This window comes from Canis lupus, chromosome 19, assembly GCF_003254725.2.
Source record: "Canis lupus dingo isolate Sandy chromosome 19, ASM325472v2, whole genome shotgun sequence".
Lineage (NCBI taxonomy): Eukaryota > Metazoa > Chordata > Mammalia > Carnivora > Canidae > Canis > Canis lupus.
The window spans coordinates 30913560-30930104 of NC_064261.1; the positions used below are offsets into that span (position 1 = coordinate 30913560).

At 42.4% G+C, this 16545-nt stretch overlaps 1 protein-coding gene and 1 pseudogene across 7 annotated transcripts in view; both read right to left on the reverse strand.

Moving 5' to 3' along the window:
- The window catches only part of EPB41L5 (erythrocyte membrane protein band 4.1 like 5), a 145709-nt gene extending 134180 nt beyond the window's left edge, over positions 1 to 11529 (reverse strand). For 6 of the 7 annotated variants that reach the window (XM_035702380.2, XM_025429184.3, XM_049097096.1 and 3 more), the window contains exons 1-2: positions 11381 to 11529; positions 2207 to 2394 (exon numbers count right to left, since the gene is read on the reverse strand). In XM_035702380.2, the coding sequence (XP_035558273.1) occupies positions 2207 to 2386 (180 nt within the window). In that variant the 5' untranslated portion in view covers positions 2387 to 2394; positions 11381 to 11529. Of the gene's footprint in view, positions 1 to 2206; positions 2395 to 10830; positions 11040 to 11380 lie in introns of those variants that run through there. The other variant, XM_035702378.2, reaches the window with a different exon arrangement.
- LOC112647895 (thioredoxin-like protein 1) lies at positions 5699 to 6354 on the reverse strand (annotated as a pseudogene).
- Positions 11530 to 16545: the final 5016 nt, after the last annotated feature.

The following is a 16545-nucleotide window of genomic DNA, read 5'->3' on the forward strand; positions in this document are numbered from 1 at the left end:
TTAAAACCTCGTGCTATTTCTCCTCCACACTACACTGCCTTTTTAAAAAGTTCCTTTACCAAGTCTACTTTCCTAGTATCAGCCTCTCCATCAACAACCTCGAGACTTCATACTTTAAACATTAGGTAATAAGAAACTTCTTTCCAGTCTCTTACACAGCAATCTCAAGCTTTTTATCACTTATCTAATGATATTTTAATGGAATAGTACACAAAACTCTTAAGATATTTATCAGGAAAGAAATGACTATGAAAACTCCATAAAAAGTACCATATATTGGGGGACGCCTGGGTGACTCAGCAGTTGAGCGTCTGCCTTCGGCCCAGGGTGTCATCCTGGAGTTTCGGGATCAAGTCCCACATCAGGCTCCCTACATGAAGCCTGCTTCTGCCTCTGCCTATGTTTCTGTTCCCTCTCTGTGTCTTTTGTGAATAAATAAAATCTTTAAAAGATGATAAATACATACCCATGATGATGACTTCAAAATACTTCACGAAATCCTACGTTTAATTTTATCACATTCCATTATTTTTAAAATGTGTAAGGTACACATCTAGTACCTTCTAAATTATTCAATTAATCAGAATATTCATTTAAATAAACGATCTAATTCCTTAATCTCTCACTCTGTGACTTAAAGGTTTCCAGAGTTTATTCAACTGTATACTATAGTAGCATTTAGGCTACCACCTTGCACAAAGACCTTTCTTACTGCAATTTGGGTATGTAGGTATATATTAAAAAGAATGTGTAGGGAGGGAAGACTGTGAACATCCAATGACACATCAAATCACACATTTTATAGATTAGTTACATAAATCTTTTTTTTTTTTTTTTTTTTTTTTTAAATTTATGATAGTCACACAGAGAGAGAGAGAGAGGCAGAGACATAGGCAGAGGGAGAAGCAGGCTCCATGCACCGGGAGCCCGACATGGGATTCGATCCCAGGTCTCCAGGATCGTGCCCTGGGTCAGAAGCAGGCGCCAAACTGCTGCGCGACCCAGGGATCCTCACAAATCTTTTTTTAAAAAAGATTTTATTTATTTATTTGAGAGAGAGAGCGAGCTTGCGCGCACTTGACTGTATGCTCAGGGAGAGGAGTAGAGGGGAAGGGAAAGGAAGGGGGACAAAATCTCAAGCAGATCCCCTGCACTAAGCACAATGCAGAGCTAGATTCCACAACCCAGAGGATCATGACCTGAGAGGAAACCAAGGGTCAGAGGCTTAACCAACTGAACTACCCAGATGCCCCATTACATATATTTTTTGATGCAGAACAAAGCCATTTGGTATTAGTAAAGAACTAAGAAAGAAATGCAACTCCCACAAACCATATAGCTACCTTCCTTGCCCCTCAAAAAGTCGTAAGTTAACTCCTTTCAAATATATCAGATTGTTTCACATTGTTAGCTAGAATTATACATTCATAACTGCAAAAAGAGACCACCAAAAATTTTAATAAAATCACAACATCCTGTCTTGATATAAAGATTACCATGTATAAAAAACTACCCCTGGAAGCTACTTTAGGAGCAAAGGGATAAACAGAGCTGAGGAGTATGAAGTCCTTTTTACTTCATTTTAATAAATTTTCTGCAAGCACAGTAAACTGTTGAAGAAGTATTTGTTTTGAAGAAAGTGAGAAGTGTTTTGAAAATTACAAAAAAGCAGAATTAAAAGTCTTGTAGTATACATATATCATTATCATTCCCAAAGATTCTTATTGCTTTAATAACTGCTCAACAAGGATTGTGAGAAATCCAGTAGAGGGCAGCCCCGGTGGCGCAGAGGTTTAGCGCCGCCTGCAGCCCAGGGTGTGATCCTGGAGACCTGGGATCGAGTCCCACATCAGGCTTGTTGCGTGGAGCCTGCTTCTCCCTCTGCCTGTGTCTCTGCCTCTCTCTCTCTCTCTATCTGTGTCTCTATGAATAAATAATAAAAAAAAAGAAATCCAGTAGAGTACCCTACATATTGTGATCATAAGAACACACTGCCCTATCATCTAAATATTTTAGGTAACTTCCACTAATCCCAGAGAAATACAATCCTATTGGGTATCTAAGGTTACCTGATCCATGTACCTCAACTAAGGTGCCTGATCCATACTAACCCGTATTACCTAATTTTCCCAGAAGTTACCAGTAGAAAGTTCAAATGAAAGTGGTCTCACATAAAATCTGCAAAAGGTCAGCAGGACCTACATACCGGCAAGTCCACACTAACATCAGTACCATCCAAAAGAGAAACCCGACATGTGATGATAGACTTAGAGTCTCCAGCTGCAGGAATGTGTGTGGCAGCTCGTTGAGCTTCTCGGAGTCGTTCCTTCTCAGCATGTTTACGCATTGACCGACGCCCAAGTGTTCTACGGAAGAAGCTCAGCATTTTTCTCACTGTAAAACAGAGAAAAGAGTATCAGCAGACTCCCCACAATGTGCAGACAAAATAGGATTTAGTAAAATCCTATGGGCGTTATGGACATACTATTAAAAAATTTCCTGATCAAGGAAATTTGAAAAAATTAAAACTAGCTACTTTAATTCAAAGTTTTTGAAGACTTTTATATAAGATAGAGCTATGACTTACAGCATTTCTATACCTACTGGTCTATCTTATTAGGAAGCTGATAGGAGGGCAACCTGGGTGGCTCAGCGGTTTAGCGCCGCCTTCAGCCCGGGGCGTGGTCCTGGAGACCCAGGTCATTGGGCTCCCTGCATGGTCTCCCTCTGCCTGTGTCTCTGCCTCTCTCTGTCTTTCATGGATAAATAAATAAAATCTTTAAAAAAAAAAAAAAGCAGCAGCAGCAGCTGATAGGAGACAAAGAACATTTATGAAGCTTATTAGGTCTTCTAGGTCAATGAATTGTATGTACAATTGCTATATTATCTCTCCAAATGTTAGGAAACAATCCACACACTAATATTTCCTTTGATGATCATAACAATCTTAAGAAGTTCTATTTCTTTTCTGAGCAATCATAAAAAAATTCAAAACCAGGGGTGCCTGGCTGGTTCAGTGGGTAAAGCATGCGACTCTTGATCTCAGCATTGTAGTTCAAGCCTCACATTGGGTGTAGAGATTACTTAAAAATAAAATCTTAAAAAATAAATAAATAATCACCTATTTCAGCTAAAATACAATTCAAATATTACGTTTTTATCAAATATTCTATTACTTAATGATTTTAAATTGCTATTTAATAGAATCAATTCTTTATAACATTAAATTATTTTAAAGCCACTTCTTTTGTCTTTATTAAGAATGTTATGGTTAAGCAAAATAATTAAAACAGGTTTAGTAATTTTAAAAATATAGCAAACACAAAATGGTAACACCATAAAAAGTTTAATTTATGCAAATAAGTGAGAAAAATTAAAGACAGTTATTAATTCCAGAGAAAACAAATAGTTGAGCAGAAAAGGGAAAGTAATCACAGTATACTACATGACTTAGCTAATTAAATATTCATAATACTATAAAACTAAATACTTTAAGCATAATTATAAAGTAACTATAAAAGGAGGTATATAGGGCAGCCCCAGTGGCCCAGTGGTTTAGTGCAGCCTTCAGCCCCGGGTGTGATCCTGGAGACCCGGGATCGAGTCCCACGTCAGACTCCCTACATGGAGCCTGCTTCTCCCTCTGCCTGTGTCTCTGCCTCTCTCTCTCTCTCTCTGTCATGAATAAATAAATAAAAATCTTGTTGGAATTCAACTAATTCCCGAAACCAAAAATTAAGAAGTGACAATAAAAGCATGTTACTTAAAATGTGAAAGTGTCTTCAGAGAACAGAACTTAGTAATGTGCTATTTTTCAAAAAGTCTTCAGATTAGATGACTCGACTAGACAGATTTATAAACCTGATTAAAATAAAAGCTAATTTAAAAATAAATATAAATAAATAAAAATAAACACCAGCACATTAAAAAATAAGTGCTTATAAATTGAAGATTATCATATACATATCACACATGTGGATATTACAAGTATGGATATTCCTATAAAATTGAGTAAATTGGCAAAGTCATGAGACCTGTCATTTATGTTCATCTACCTAAATCCCAAGAAAATACAATTTTAGATAGCTTTTCAGTTTACAAAGCACTCATATATAACATCTGGCTGCAGTCTCTTTCTCTTCAAGTTTCCCTTTAAACATTACTTAATTTGTACTTTGCTACCTATTTTCATTTCAGCTGCCTAAGAGAGGTACTTGTTATCCCACATGTGGAAACATGTGTCAGAGACTCCCTATTTTTAACTCAACTCTACCTATATCTCCCCCAAGAAATGTTCTCTGATAACCCAAAGAGTTAGTCGCTCCCATCATCACACTTCCACTGAAACCTGAAAATCTTTTACTATTTAACTAATCAGAATTTATTTATTTAGGAACACCTGGGTGGCTGGGCAGGCAAGCGTCTGCCTTTGGCTCAGGGCGTGATCCCAGGTCCGGGGATGGAGTCCTGCATCGGGCTCCCTGCAAGGAGCCTCCTTCTCCCTCTGCCTATGTTTCTGCCCCTCTCTCTCATGAATAAATACATAAAATCTTTTTTAAAAATTTTTATTTATTTACATGTCTTTCTCATTTATCGTAAGCTCCTGAAGATACAATTCCTTTTTTGAATAGCCAGCCAGACACCCAGAACAGTTCATCCTCAAGTACAACAAATGATTAGGAAATAATCTTACTTGCTCCTCAGAAAACCTCCCCAAAATATTCTTATTTTAATGAGTAAACTTAAGGATTCAATAAATGAAACCATTGGCCAAGTCCATTATGTAGTAAATAACGAAGACAGGGGCTCAAACTCTGATTTTTCTGATTACAAATCTTGGTCCCTCTACGTCACAGAACCATTAATGTAAAACCTGTACTTGAGAGATAAGAAATTACCAAAGATCACAGCTAAAAAGAGTCTGAATGAAAATACTAGCACAAAACATACACGATGAATTTATTTTTTTAAAACTTACTTCAGCTTATTCAACAAACTGCAAGGGGAAAAAAGATGCAAAGAAAACTACAGATTAAAGGACTTTAAGGGGGATCTGGGTGGCCTAGAGGCTGAGCATCTACCTTTGGCTCAGGTCATGCTTGCAGGGTTCTGGGATCAAGTCCCGCATCACGCTCCCCATAAAGAGCCTGCTTCTCCCTCTGCCAAGGTCTCTGCCTCTCTCTGTGCCTCTCATGAATAAATAAAATCTTTTTCAAAATTTTAAAAAATAAAACAGACTTAAAATACATATCCATCAATCACAACGCACCTACCTTAGATCCTAATTCAAATAAACTTTTTTTTAAGGTGGTTGATGTTATCATTGGGGGAAACTAGGTGCAAGGTATATGGGAACTCTAGTATTGTAACTTCCCACAAAAGTCCAAAACTATTTCAAAATATAAAAATTTTAAAATCACACATTTGTAAGGACATCTGGGTGGTGCAGCTGGTTGAGCAGCCAACTTATTGGTTTCAGCCCAACTTATTGGTTTCAGCTCGGGTCATGATCTTGAGGTCCTGGGATCAAGCCCTGCTTCAGGCTCTGCACTCACTCAGAGTCTGTTTGGGATTCTCTCCTTCCCTCTCTCTCGCTCTGTCCTCTTATTCATGCTCTCTCTCTCTCTCTCTCTAAAATAAAGAAATATATATACTTTTAAAGTCACACATTTGTTGTTGCACATATAATGTATAAGTCTTTTTTTTTTCCCCGAACAAAAGCAATGATTTATTGGTAATGGCAATGAATGGAATATTGACAGTCTCTGATGAGAATCAAGCAATTATCCAGGAGCTGTAGATCTGATTGCATTATGGTCTTCCAGTGTCTTTTGTACCTTAGTGGCTTTCTCATTTTTTGCCAACTACTCGTTTGAAGTCATTCATATTGGTTGCCTGGACTGGAGTACCAATAAAAATAAAATATGAAATTCTTGTTGTTTCTTCTTCACCTTGATTGGACTGAACAAATATAGTTACACTGTTAACATTCTGAAACTTAACATAACGAAGTGAGACAATGCCATCTTCTTTAATATCATCCTCTGTTAGTTCCAGAGCTTGAGTTGGTTCACTTCTTTCTGCTTCTTCAAAATCCATAGTTCGGGGTAGATTGATAAAAATTTTTACATATTTAGGACCCTGACCATTATTAGGCCCTTGAAATTTCATTGAATAAAGCTTAACAGGCTGATTAAATGCCACAGTAATAAGTAGCTGTTCATCACAATCAGATTCCAAGGTCATATCTTTTCGTAAACAGTTGTCAAATCCATGCTCATCACTTTCATTAAGGCATTTGATGCCAGTTGATATTTTAAATGCATTTGTGAGGTACCTAAGTGTCTCAGTCGGTTAAGCTTCCCACTCTTGATTTTGGCTCAGGTCATGATCTAGAGATTGTGAGATCCAGCCCCACATCTGCTCTGTGGGCATGGAACCTGCCTAGGAGTCTCTCTCTCCCTCTCTCACCCCACTCATGTTTTTGTTGTTTTTTTTTTAAAGATTTTATCTATTTATTCATGAGAGACACAGAGAGAGAGAGGCAGAGACACAGGCAGAGGGAGAAGAAGGCTCCATGCAGGGAGCCCAATGTGCGACTTGATCCGGGGTCTCCAGGATCAGGCCCTGGGCTGAAGGTGGCACTAAACCGCTGAGCCACCCAGGCTGCCCCCAACTCATGTTCTATCTCTGTCTCTCTCTCTTCCTCTCAAAAAAAAACAAAACAAAACAAAAAGATAAAATGTAAACTAGATGCATTTATAAACATGATGAAAATAAAAGCTGAAATACAGGAATAATACCAACATATGAAAAATTCAGTTGCTATATTTACAAGTATGCATATCCCTATGTAATCAGGTAAACTAGCAAAGCCATGACAATTGTCATTTGAACTTCCTAAGGACATACAAGCACACATTTGAACACTGACTGGATTGTTTATGATAATCAAGGAATTACTGCCATTTTTCTTTTAGATATAATAGTAGTATTAAAGATATGTTTCCAAAAAATCCTTATTTTTTTAAAGATACGCACTAAAATATTTATAGATAAATGATGCAGTCAGTATCTAGTATTTGCACCAAAGTAATACAAAAGAGAGAGTTTAGTGGGAATAGAAACTAAACAAATTGCCCAGATAACTGGCCACTGTTGGACATGATGGGTACATGGGGATTCATTATACTCTTCTGACTACTTCTAAGTTGAATCTTTCCAAAATAAAAGTTTTTCTAAGAAAAAAAAAAAAAAACACTCAAAATGCACTACAACCGTGTGAGTCCTAGGAAGCAAATGAACTATAAAACAAGTTTTCTGACTCTCACCTTATCTTACACCTTGAAAATAAAAATCCATCATGCAAGTAGAATTAACCTGCTAAGGAAAAATAAAGCTGCTTTTAAGATGCGGAACTATGTATTTTGAACCCAATGCCAGAAACAACTTTTTACAAAATATAAAAGCAACTTACATGAAAATAAATTTCAGATGGACTAAGAATTTAAAATTAAAGAAATGATAAAGTACTAGAAGGAAACAATATATTAGGGTGAAGAGCTTTTAAAATGTTTTAAAGGACTAATATGTAGTTTAATAAAGAACTATCACCATTAAGTAATGCAACAGAAAACAATGGGCAAGGTATGAAGAAACAAGTTCTAAAAGATGATATGCAATGAAATATGTATAAAAAAATGTTTGACATCGACAATAACAAAGGAAATCTAAATTTTAAAAAAGATACTGTCATTTAAGACTTAAGATAGCCAGGGTTGGGCAGTCCGGGTGGCTCAGCGGTTTAGCACTGCCTTCAGCCCAGGGCATGATCCTGGCATCCCGGGATCGAGTCCCATGTCAGGCTCTCCACATGGAGCCTGCTTCTCCCTCTGCCTGTGTCTCTGCCTCTCTCTGTGTGTCTCTCACAAATAAAATCTTTACAAAAAAAAAAAAAAGCCAGTGTTAAAAAGGATATAGGAAAAACAGTCACACTCATACACTTTTTTTTTAAAGATTTTATTCACTTATTCATGAGAGACAGAGAGAGAGGCAAAGGCAGAGGAAGAAGCAGGCTCCCTGCAGAGCAAGGAGCCCAATGCAAGACTCCACCCCAGGATCTTGGTATCACGATCTGAGCTTAAGGCAGACACTCAACCACTGAAACACCCAGGCGCCCCCTACACTGTCCTCTTTGGAGGATCTGACCACATTGTCAAAAATGTTAACGTGCATACAGTGTTACTCAGTAAATTTATTTCCGGTAGGATATCCTAAGAAATAGGATGTGATCCAAGTTGGAGAAATAAGGATTTTCAGGGTATACCTGACTTAAAATTGTAAATATGCCCACCAATATGCAAGTGGTTAAACAAATTATGGTATATCAACTGGTATACGACACAGCTGTTTTTTAAATACAATTGACTTAGACACAGACAAAATTTCTAAATGAAAAATGAAATCAGAGAAAAGTGGGTAAGGGTTTTTGTTTGTTTGTTTGTTTTTAAGATTTTTGTATTTATTCATAACAGAGAGGAGGCAGAGACATAGGCAAAGGAAGAAGCAGGCTCCTTGCAGAGAGCCCAATGCAGGACTTGATCCCAGGACCCCAGGATCACCCAGGCATCCTGAAAAGTGGTAAGTTTTATCCTACTCTAGGGTGGGATACTTACCATACGCACAAAAGGACTAAGACATGCAAACTGTTAAGTGAGTTTATCTCTGGAGTGGGTCATGTGGAGGTACTGAAGTCCTCTATAATAAGAATTTATGAATCTGTCAAGAGTTTTTAAAAATTGTTAAGGGACAGCTAGATGGTTCAGTCAAGTGAGCATCTGACTCCTGATTTCAGCTCAGGTCTTGATATCAGGGTCATGAGTTAAGCCCCATGTTGAGCTCCACCTTCAATGTGGAGTCTATTAAAAAAAAAATTGTTAAGAGAAAAAAAGGTTTTGGGGCACTTGGGTGGCTCAGTGGCTGAGCGTCTGCCTTTGGCTCAGGTCGTGATCCCAGGATCTTAGGATGGAGTCCAGTACTGCGCTCCCCACGGGGAGCCTGCTTCTCCCTCTGTGTGTGTCTCTGCTTCTCTCTGTGTGTCTCTCCTGAATAAATAAAATCTTTAAAAAAAATAAGTTTTCCCATATTCACTCTCTTTCCATCCCCACTGCTACTTCCATTCTGAACGCTACAGCAGTGCATTTTTAGCAACCACAAATCTGATCCCAACTTAAAAATCTTTAATGGTCTTTCAGGCAGCCCACTCTGCTCTAGTATCCCTTCTGCCCAATTCAACAATTCCTTTTAATTGTGGACATTTTTTTGTTGTTGTTGTTTTTTGTTTTGGCTGTTCCATCTTTCCGGAATGCTCTCTTTCCACTTCACCTCTCTCCCATTTCTTCAGAAAAGCATTCCGTGACTCCTGAGTCTAAATTAGGTGCTCCTGTAAGTACCCTTAGACTTTTCTTTACAGCATTTACCAAAACTGTAATTAAATACCCAATTGTTTAATTATGTTTTTTACTGGGTACTTCCCCACCAAGACTCAAGAATCTGGTCTGACTCATTCAGCAAGATGACCCAGCTAGCACAGCAATCAGCATATTAGGCACTCAATAAAGAACTTGTCTGACACTAAAATGATACAGTGGAATTCTCGAGAGTAGGTTTACATGTTTGTTTTTTTAATGCTGGTTTTTTAATCTGAGATTTTTCATTTTTCTCTGTAAAGGAAGCTATTCTTTACGATCATAAAAATGTAAACTGAAGTAAACCATTTACACCTAAATTAACTGAAGGTTTTTAAAGATATTTATCTAAAATTCAAATTTGCCATGAAATGTGTATACTCTCGCATACACACTTCTAAGTGGTGGCCACATTTTTTGGTAGGTAAATGCCTTTTGATAAAGCAATATACCAATACACAGCAAGTGTCCTAGATATTGATATCTTTGGTCCCACTAATGCCAACACGGAAAACGCCTGCAAGAGAGTAATTCAACAGAAGTAACACAGATCATTTTCTAATGAAGTTTACTATAAAAAGAAGAAAACGCCAGGCGCCTGGCTGGCTCGGTGGTTGAGCAGCTCCCTTCGGCTCAGGGCGCGATCCTGGGGTCCTGGGACCGAGCGCCCCCCCCACCCCCCCACCCCCGCATCGGGCTCCCCGCAGGGAGCCTCTTCTCCCTCTCTCTCTCTGTATCTCTCGTGAATAAATTAAATAAAATAAAAAGAAGGGGGAAAAGAAAAGAAAACCCTGCAAACTAGCTTATGTGTACGAATAATCCATTATGTTAAGAGGGTTCAGCAATGTTTTAGCAATATCAGAAATGGAGTTGCGGGTCATTTTACCCCTAATTCTTTAAAAAAAAAAAACAAAAAAAAAACTGCTATTAATTTTAAAATGTTGTCAAACATGGGGGATCCCTGGGTGGCTCAGCGGCTTGGCGCCTGCCTTTGCCTCAGGGTGTGATCCTGGAGTCCCGGGATCCAGTCCCACGTCGGGCTCCCTGCATGGAGCCTGCTTCTCCCTCTGCCTGTGTCTCTGACTCTCTCTCTCTGTGTCTCTCATGAATAAATAAATAAAATCTTTTTAATAAATAAATAAATAAATAAATAAATAATAAAATGTTGTCAAACAGTTTCAAAGCCTTGGGTCTTCTCGCCCTTAGCTAAAATTCAAGAGACTCTGCCCCACAAAGCCAGAGACGGGCACGAAGACTGTCACCCACCCGAGCACCCACCCTAACACGCCGGCGCCGCGGGGGAGGGGGAGGGGCGGGGGAGGGGCGGGGAGGTCCTGGGGTCCCGCCACGGCTGGGAACACACCTGCCTCCCACAGCGTCCAAGCCGCTCAGGTCCCGGTCCCGCGCGAACCGAGCCCCGGGGCCCCTCCGCGTTTCTAAGACGCTGACACCAAGTCACGGTGGGCTTTTCCCCTTGAGCCACCACATGCCCGTCGCCAGCCGCTCTAAGGCGAGACCTGTTGAGAAGGGCGACCCTCGGCCGCCCCGGAGGCAGCCAGCGCCGCGACTGGGCAGGGGCCGGGGCCGGGGCTCGGGTCGGGGCCGGGGCCGGGGTCGGGGTCGGGCCGGCACACATTAACCCGCCTCGGCCCCGGCCCCCGCCCCCGCCCCCGCTCCCGCCGCGCCGCCGGGACCGCCCGAAGCTCAGCCGCCCGGCCCCATTGGCCGCCGCCGCCCCTCCCCTCCCGGCAGGTTTAATATTTGGCCGGCGGGGGCCGCGGCGCCCGGAGCGAGGCCGCGAGAGCCGAGCCCCGGCGCGAACCAGGACGGGTCCCCGGGGCGCTGAGGCGAAACGGGGCGTGGGCCGACCCGGTGTGGGCAGTGCAGCCGGGGCCGCTGGGCCTCGCGCTCACCTGGGCTGGCGACCGAAGCGCGGAGAGCCGGCGGCGCGGGCGCTCGGGTCGCGGGCGAGCCCGGGGAGGGGGCGGCTCCTCGGCGGACGCCGAGAAATGGCGGCCTGAGGCGCACGCCCACCCGGCGCTAATCCTCCCAAGGACCCCGGCCGGCCGCCGGCCCGCCCCTTAAAGCTCCCTCCAGGCTCCGCCCCCGGGAGGCGGGGCGCTCCGCTCTTAAATGGGCAATGACACCGCCCCGGAAATCGCCCGGCCGAGCGAGACGCGCCTTAAACCGGCGATGCCAGGCCCCGCAGAAGCGGCGACCAGCGCTGCAGGCCCGCGTCCCGGGCTGGTTTAAAGGGGCGCCGCCGAAATCCAGCCCGCGCTCTCCGGCTCCTCCTCGGAAGGGGGTGCACGCCCGCCCGAAGCCCGAGACGCGCCCCGCCCGGAGGCGGCTCAGCGCCTTCCGAGCCCAGCGTCCATCCATTCGTTCCAGAAATGAATTCTTTCAGCAAATCCCTGCTACCCGGTTGTTAGAGGACCTTTCCTTGCAGTGGGGGGAAGGACGGTAACAAGTACATACCAAGTAGTGGTGTATCTTGAAGAAAAGGCAGGGAACAGGGAATAGATTTCTGCTTAACACAGCGTGGTCAAGGAAATCCACTGCGACTAGGGGACCGTTCTTTGTACGGATAATTTGTGAAATTGCCTAACATGGGCCAAGCTGTTTTCTAGACCCTGGAGCTAGAGCAGGTAATCAAGTCACACAAAAATCCCTCATGCACGGGGAACCCCGGTGGCCCAGCCTTCGGCTCGGCTCAGGTCACGATCCCGGGGTCCTGGGATGGGCCCCGCCCCGGGCTCCCTGCTCAGCGGAGTCGGCTTCTCCCTCTGCCTCCACCCTCCCCCCCCTGCTTCTGCTCTCTCTTTCTTTCGCTCAAGTAAATAAAATGTTTTTTTTTTTTAAATGCCTCGTGTAAAAAAAATAAAAAATAAATAAAATAAATAAATAAAATAAAATAAATAAATTTAAAAAATAAATAAAAAATAAAAAATGCCTCGTGTAGCTTAAGTGCTTGCAGAAAAGACAAAATAAGTGAGGTACATTAGTAAAATTAAAGACTACGTTGGGCAGTGCTAAACGACAGAGGAAAATCAAAGCCGGAGGCAGGGGGAATAAGGAAGTGGTCATTTTTGATAGACTAGCTAGGTAAGGAGGAAGGTGTCCCTAAGCAGGTGACCTTTGAGTGCAGATGGAAAGGAGGTGAAGGAGTGGTTCTGTGGACTCCTGGGGGAAGAGCAGAGGTTAACCCCGAAGGCCCCGTTGAATGGGTGTTTGGTCTGTCAAGGAAAGCCAGCATGCCTAGAGTAAATAAATACAGCCGTGGAAGATGCCAAGCCAGGGAGCAAAGAGCTGTGAGGTGAAGGGCCTTGTGTGCCTGCCTCAAGGTCTGAGTCACTGGGAGGTCCATGAAGGCCCTGCTGGCGGAGATGAGAAGAAGCAAATAGTCCGCCTCTACTGGAGATTTGGCACTGTCTGTCCTCCACCACCCCAAGACTTGATAGTTGGGCTTGGCAGGGACAGCTGGTCTCTGCACCCCGTGGCGTTGGCTAGCGCAGCCCAACAGGAGCTGGAGTTACCAAAATGGCTTCATTCATCTCACCTGGGGAGGCTGAAATGAACAGCTGGGTTCTGCCTGGCCCTCTTTCTCCAGCAGGGTAGTTGGGGTGGCTCAGGCCCTGAAGCCTATTAAGGGAAATGCCCAGAAGTCACATAGTGTCACTTCTGTTGCCCATTCAACTGGGTTGGGAATAAGATCCCACTTTTTTTTTTTCTTTTAGATAAATTTTCTTTCTCTACTTTTTAAAAAAAACTTCATTGAGATATGTATGTCACATATAAAACAAGTGACCCATTTAAAGTGCACACTTCGGTGGCATTTAGTATATTCACAAAGCTGCGCAACCATCATTACAATCTAATTGTAGGACATTTTATTTCGCCTCATGGGAGAAGCAGCATAGGAGTACAGGGATGGGAGGAGTTGTTGAGAGTCATCTCTGTATCCTTGTCTCAATAAAAAAGCAATGTTGATATAGGAGGGTGGGAAGCCATGGATATAAAGATGAAACAAAAAAAGGGCCAGTTTGAAGCTGAGTACATAGGTACGTTGAACTATTTTATGTACAGGTTTCAAATTTTTGAATAAAAATTTTTTTTTAAAAAATGCTGTCTGGACTATGTACTTTTTGGAAAACCTTCATGTGTACCCACAGGGGGCTAATTACCCCAGTTTGAAAACTAGTCTTTTTTTTTTTTTTTTTTGAGATTTTATTTATTTAGTTGAGAGAGAGAGAGGGAATGAGAGAGCACACAAGCCGGGCAGGGGCAGAGGGAGAGGGAGAAGTAGGCTCCCCACTGAGCAGGGAGCCTGACTCAGGATTCGGCCCCAGAACCCCAGGATCAATGTTCAACCACTGAGCCACCTGGGCGCCCCTATGTAAGATTGTTCCTAATAACAATTTGTCCCCTTCCCAAATTTGTCCCCAAGACAAAAATGTTCTCTTCAACATCCTTATTTTGTGGCAAATTGGTCCCCTAGCTCCCACCAAAGACAGAGAAGTCTCTCTCCTTGAACACAACCAAATTAAGTAAAAATGCATTTGGTTGTCAGTGATAGACAATACAGTTAACTGTACTTAAATATGGAGTTTAATGTTTTTCACACAAGTAATCTAGAGGTAAGTAACTGCCTAGTGTTGTTTCAACAATGCTCTAAGGACCCTAAACACGTTTACTCTTCGTGTTCTGCCATCCTTAGCATGTTGAGTCTGGTTTTTATGCTTCTAGCCTACTGGCCACATAAGGGCTGCAGTCCCTCCAACAATTCTGAGTTTTCTGAATGAAAGGGAAAGGGGGAAAGGCCTTCCTGAAGCCTTGTCTTTTCACTCAGGGAATAAAGCCTCACCATCCCCTGTGTCATTAGTCAAAACTAGATTACCAGCCCAGATTTAGACCACTTAGCGACCATAGGGTAAGAGAACACCATGACTTCTTTACACCAATCCTAATTCACTCTTGTGGTTTGGGGAAAAGCCTGCTCTCCAATGTGGGCCCTCCATTAACTTCTTGAACAAATCCAAGTTTTATTAGCAGGAAAAGGGGAGTGTTGCAAGGAAGAGTGGCTATGGGTAGACTACAGAGGGTGCCTACCACAAAAACCCACTTTTTTTTTTAATAACCCACTTTTTGGTGGAAGAGTCCTAGCCCATGGAAAGATTTTCCATTATTGAGCTGAGAGGTTTTACAAGAGGAAACTGTTTAGAATGGAGGGGAGAGGCCAGCAGGGGGAGCTCTCACACTGCTCCACTGAGACCCAACAGGAAAAGATGTACCTTGCAAGTGGATACTGGTTTAGCTACTACATTATTATCCCAGTAGGAAGTAGAATGGTTTTTCTCCTCCCCAGCCAACAAGAGACCGTCACAACGCAATCGGTGAAAAGCCCCTACACTTGGAACACCCAGTTTATGTCAAAGGACCTTTGGTCTACAGCAGCTGTCTCAACTTCCCACTCTATAAAAGAGCCATCCTCTCCTTTGTTTTCTGAACTTGCCTATGGTTTTGCCATAATTGCTTGTTTTCCCAAATGTTTGCCAGTGAAATAACTGGCAGTTTTAACAGAACATCTTCACTCTAATTTCCATTTCTTTTTTTTTAATTTTTTTAAAAATTCATTTATGACAGTCACACACAGAGAGAGGCAGAGACACAGGTGGAGGGAGAAGCAGGCTCCATGCAGGCAGCCCAACATGGGATTTGATCCCGGGTCTCCAGGATCAAAGGCAGGCGCCAAACCGCTGCGCCACCCAGGGATCCCTAGCTTCCATTTCTATCTTAAGTCCTGGTTTGCTCTCTGGAGTCACACAAAAAGAGGTAGATCCAATTTTCTGTGTTCTGAATATCATACAACTGAGAGAGGGCTGTTTAAGTGAAATAACACAAATGTAAAGATTTTTTTAAAAGATTTTATTAATTTATTCATGAGGGACACAGAGAGAGGTAGAGACATAGGCAGAGGGAGAAGCAGGCTCCCCTGCAGGGACCCTGATGTGAGACTCTATCCTGAAACTCTGGGATCATGATCTGAGCCAAAGGCAGAAGCTCAACCGCTGAGCCACACAGGCATCCGAAATGTAAGGATTTAATATTATTAAGTACAGGGTCTTGGAAGGGGGCCATACAAGTCAGGAGACCTCAAGCTTCAACCTAATTATCTTCATGGTAAATCCGCTTCTGCCCACAAAAAGAAACATAATTCCTCTTTCACATCAGAACCTTTAAATAATCAAGGACATTTGTCCCACGCCTGCAAAATCTTCTCTTGTTCTGATTTCCAAGAAAGTAAAGCACTCTCTAAAAAAAATTTTTTTAAATTGGTCCACACTGGTGGAGTTGCTCATGTCAAGGTATTCTGAGCAGAGTGGAGCAGAGGGAAGTCCAATGTAAGACTAAATCTTCCCAGAGACTGAAGGATCTTGGCATTCCAGAAAGTCTCCATTGAGAAGAGAATGCTCTCAGGAGAGTGGGTATCATGAAGAATTCATATGTCAGACGCTTGGAGAGCATTACCTATTCAAAAAATGTACACAAATAAAATAAATCAAGAAACAAACCCAGTCATGAGGAAACACACTAAGAGAGAGAATGCTATATGCAGACTGCAAAGAGCCTAAATTTCAGAAACTAAGACATCAAAAACCACTTTCAAGTCTGATAGGATAGATGATACTACTTTCCTCACAGGAGTTAGGAGCGTTCCAGAAAACAAGTTATCTGAAACTGTTTTCAAAAGTGTACAACACGACATATAAGAGGGTATAAATACCGCAGGCTGGGGATGCAGATAGATGAGGGTCTGTGAAACGGAGTCATCACGTGTGCCTAATTTCATGTGATTTGGTAGTTCCTTTACCCAGCTAAATCCTTCCTGAGCCACAATCTCCTGTTGGAAAGTCCACTTTTTCTCTCTCTGCAAGTATCCCTGGGGGGGTGGGGGGGAGGTAGTAAGATCTTAAAGTCATACTAGAGTATTAGCCATGCAGGCTAATTGAAGGACACTTTCAAAGACTGGGGGATGGCAGAGAAGGGACACAGAAGAGTGAATTGAGGACAAGTCACT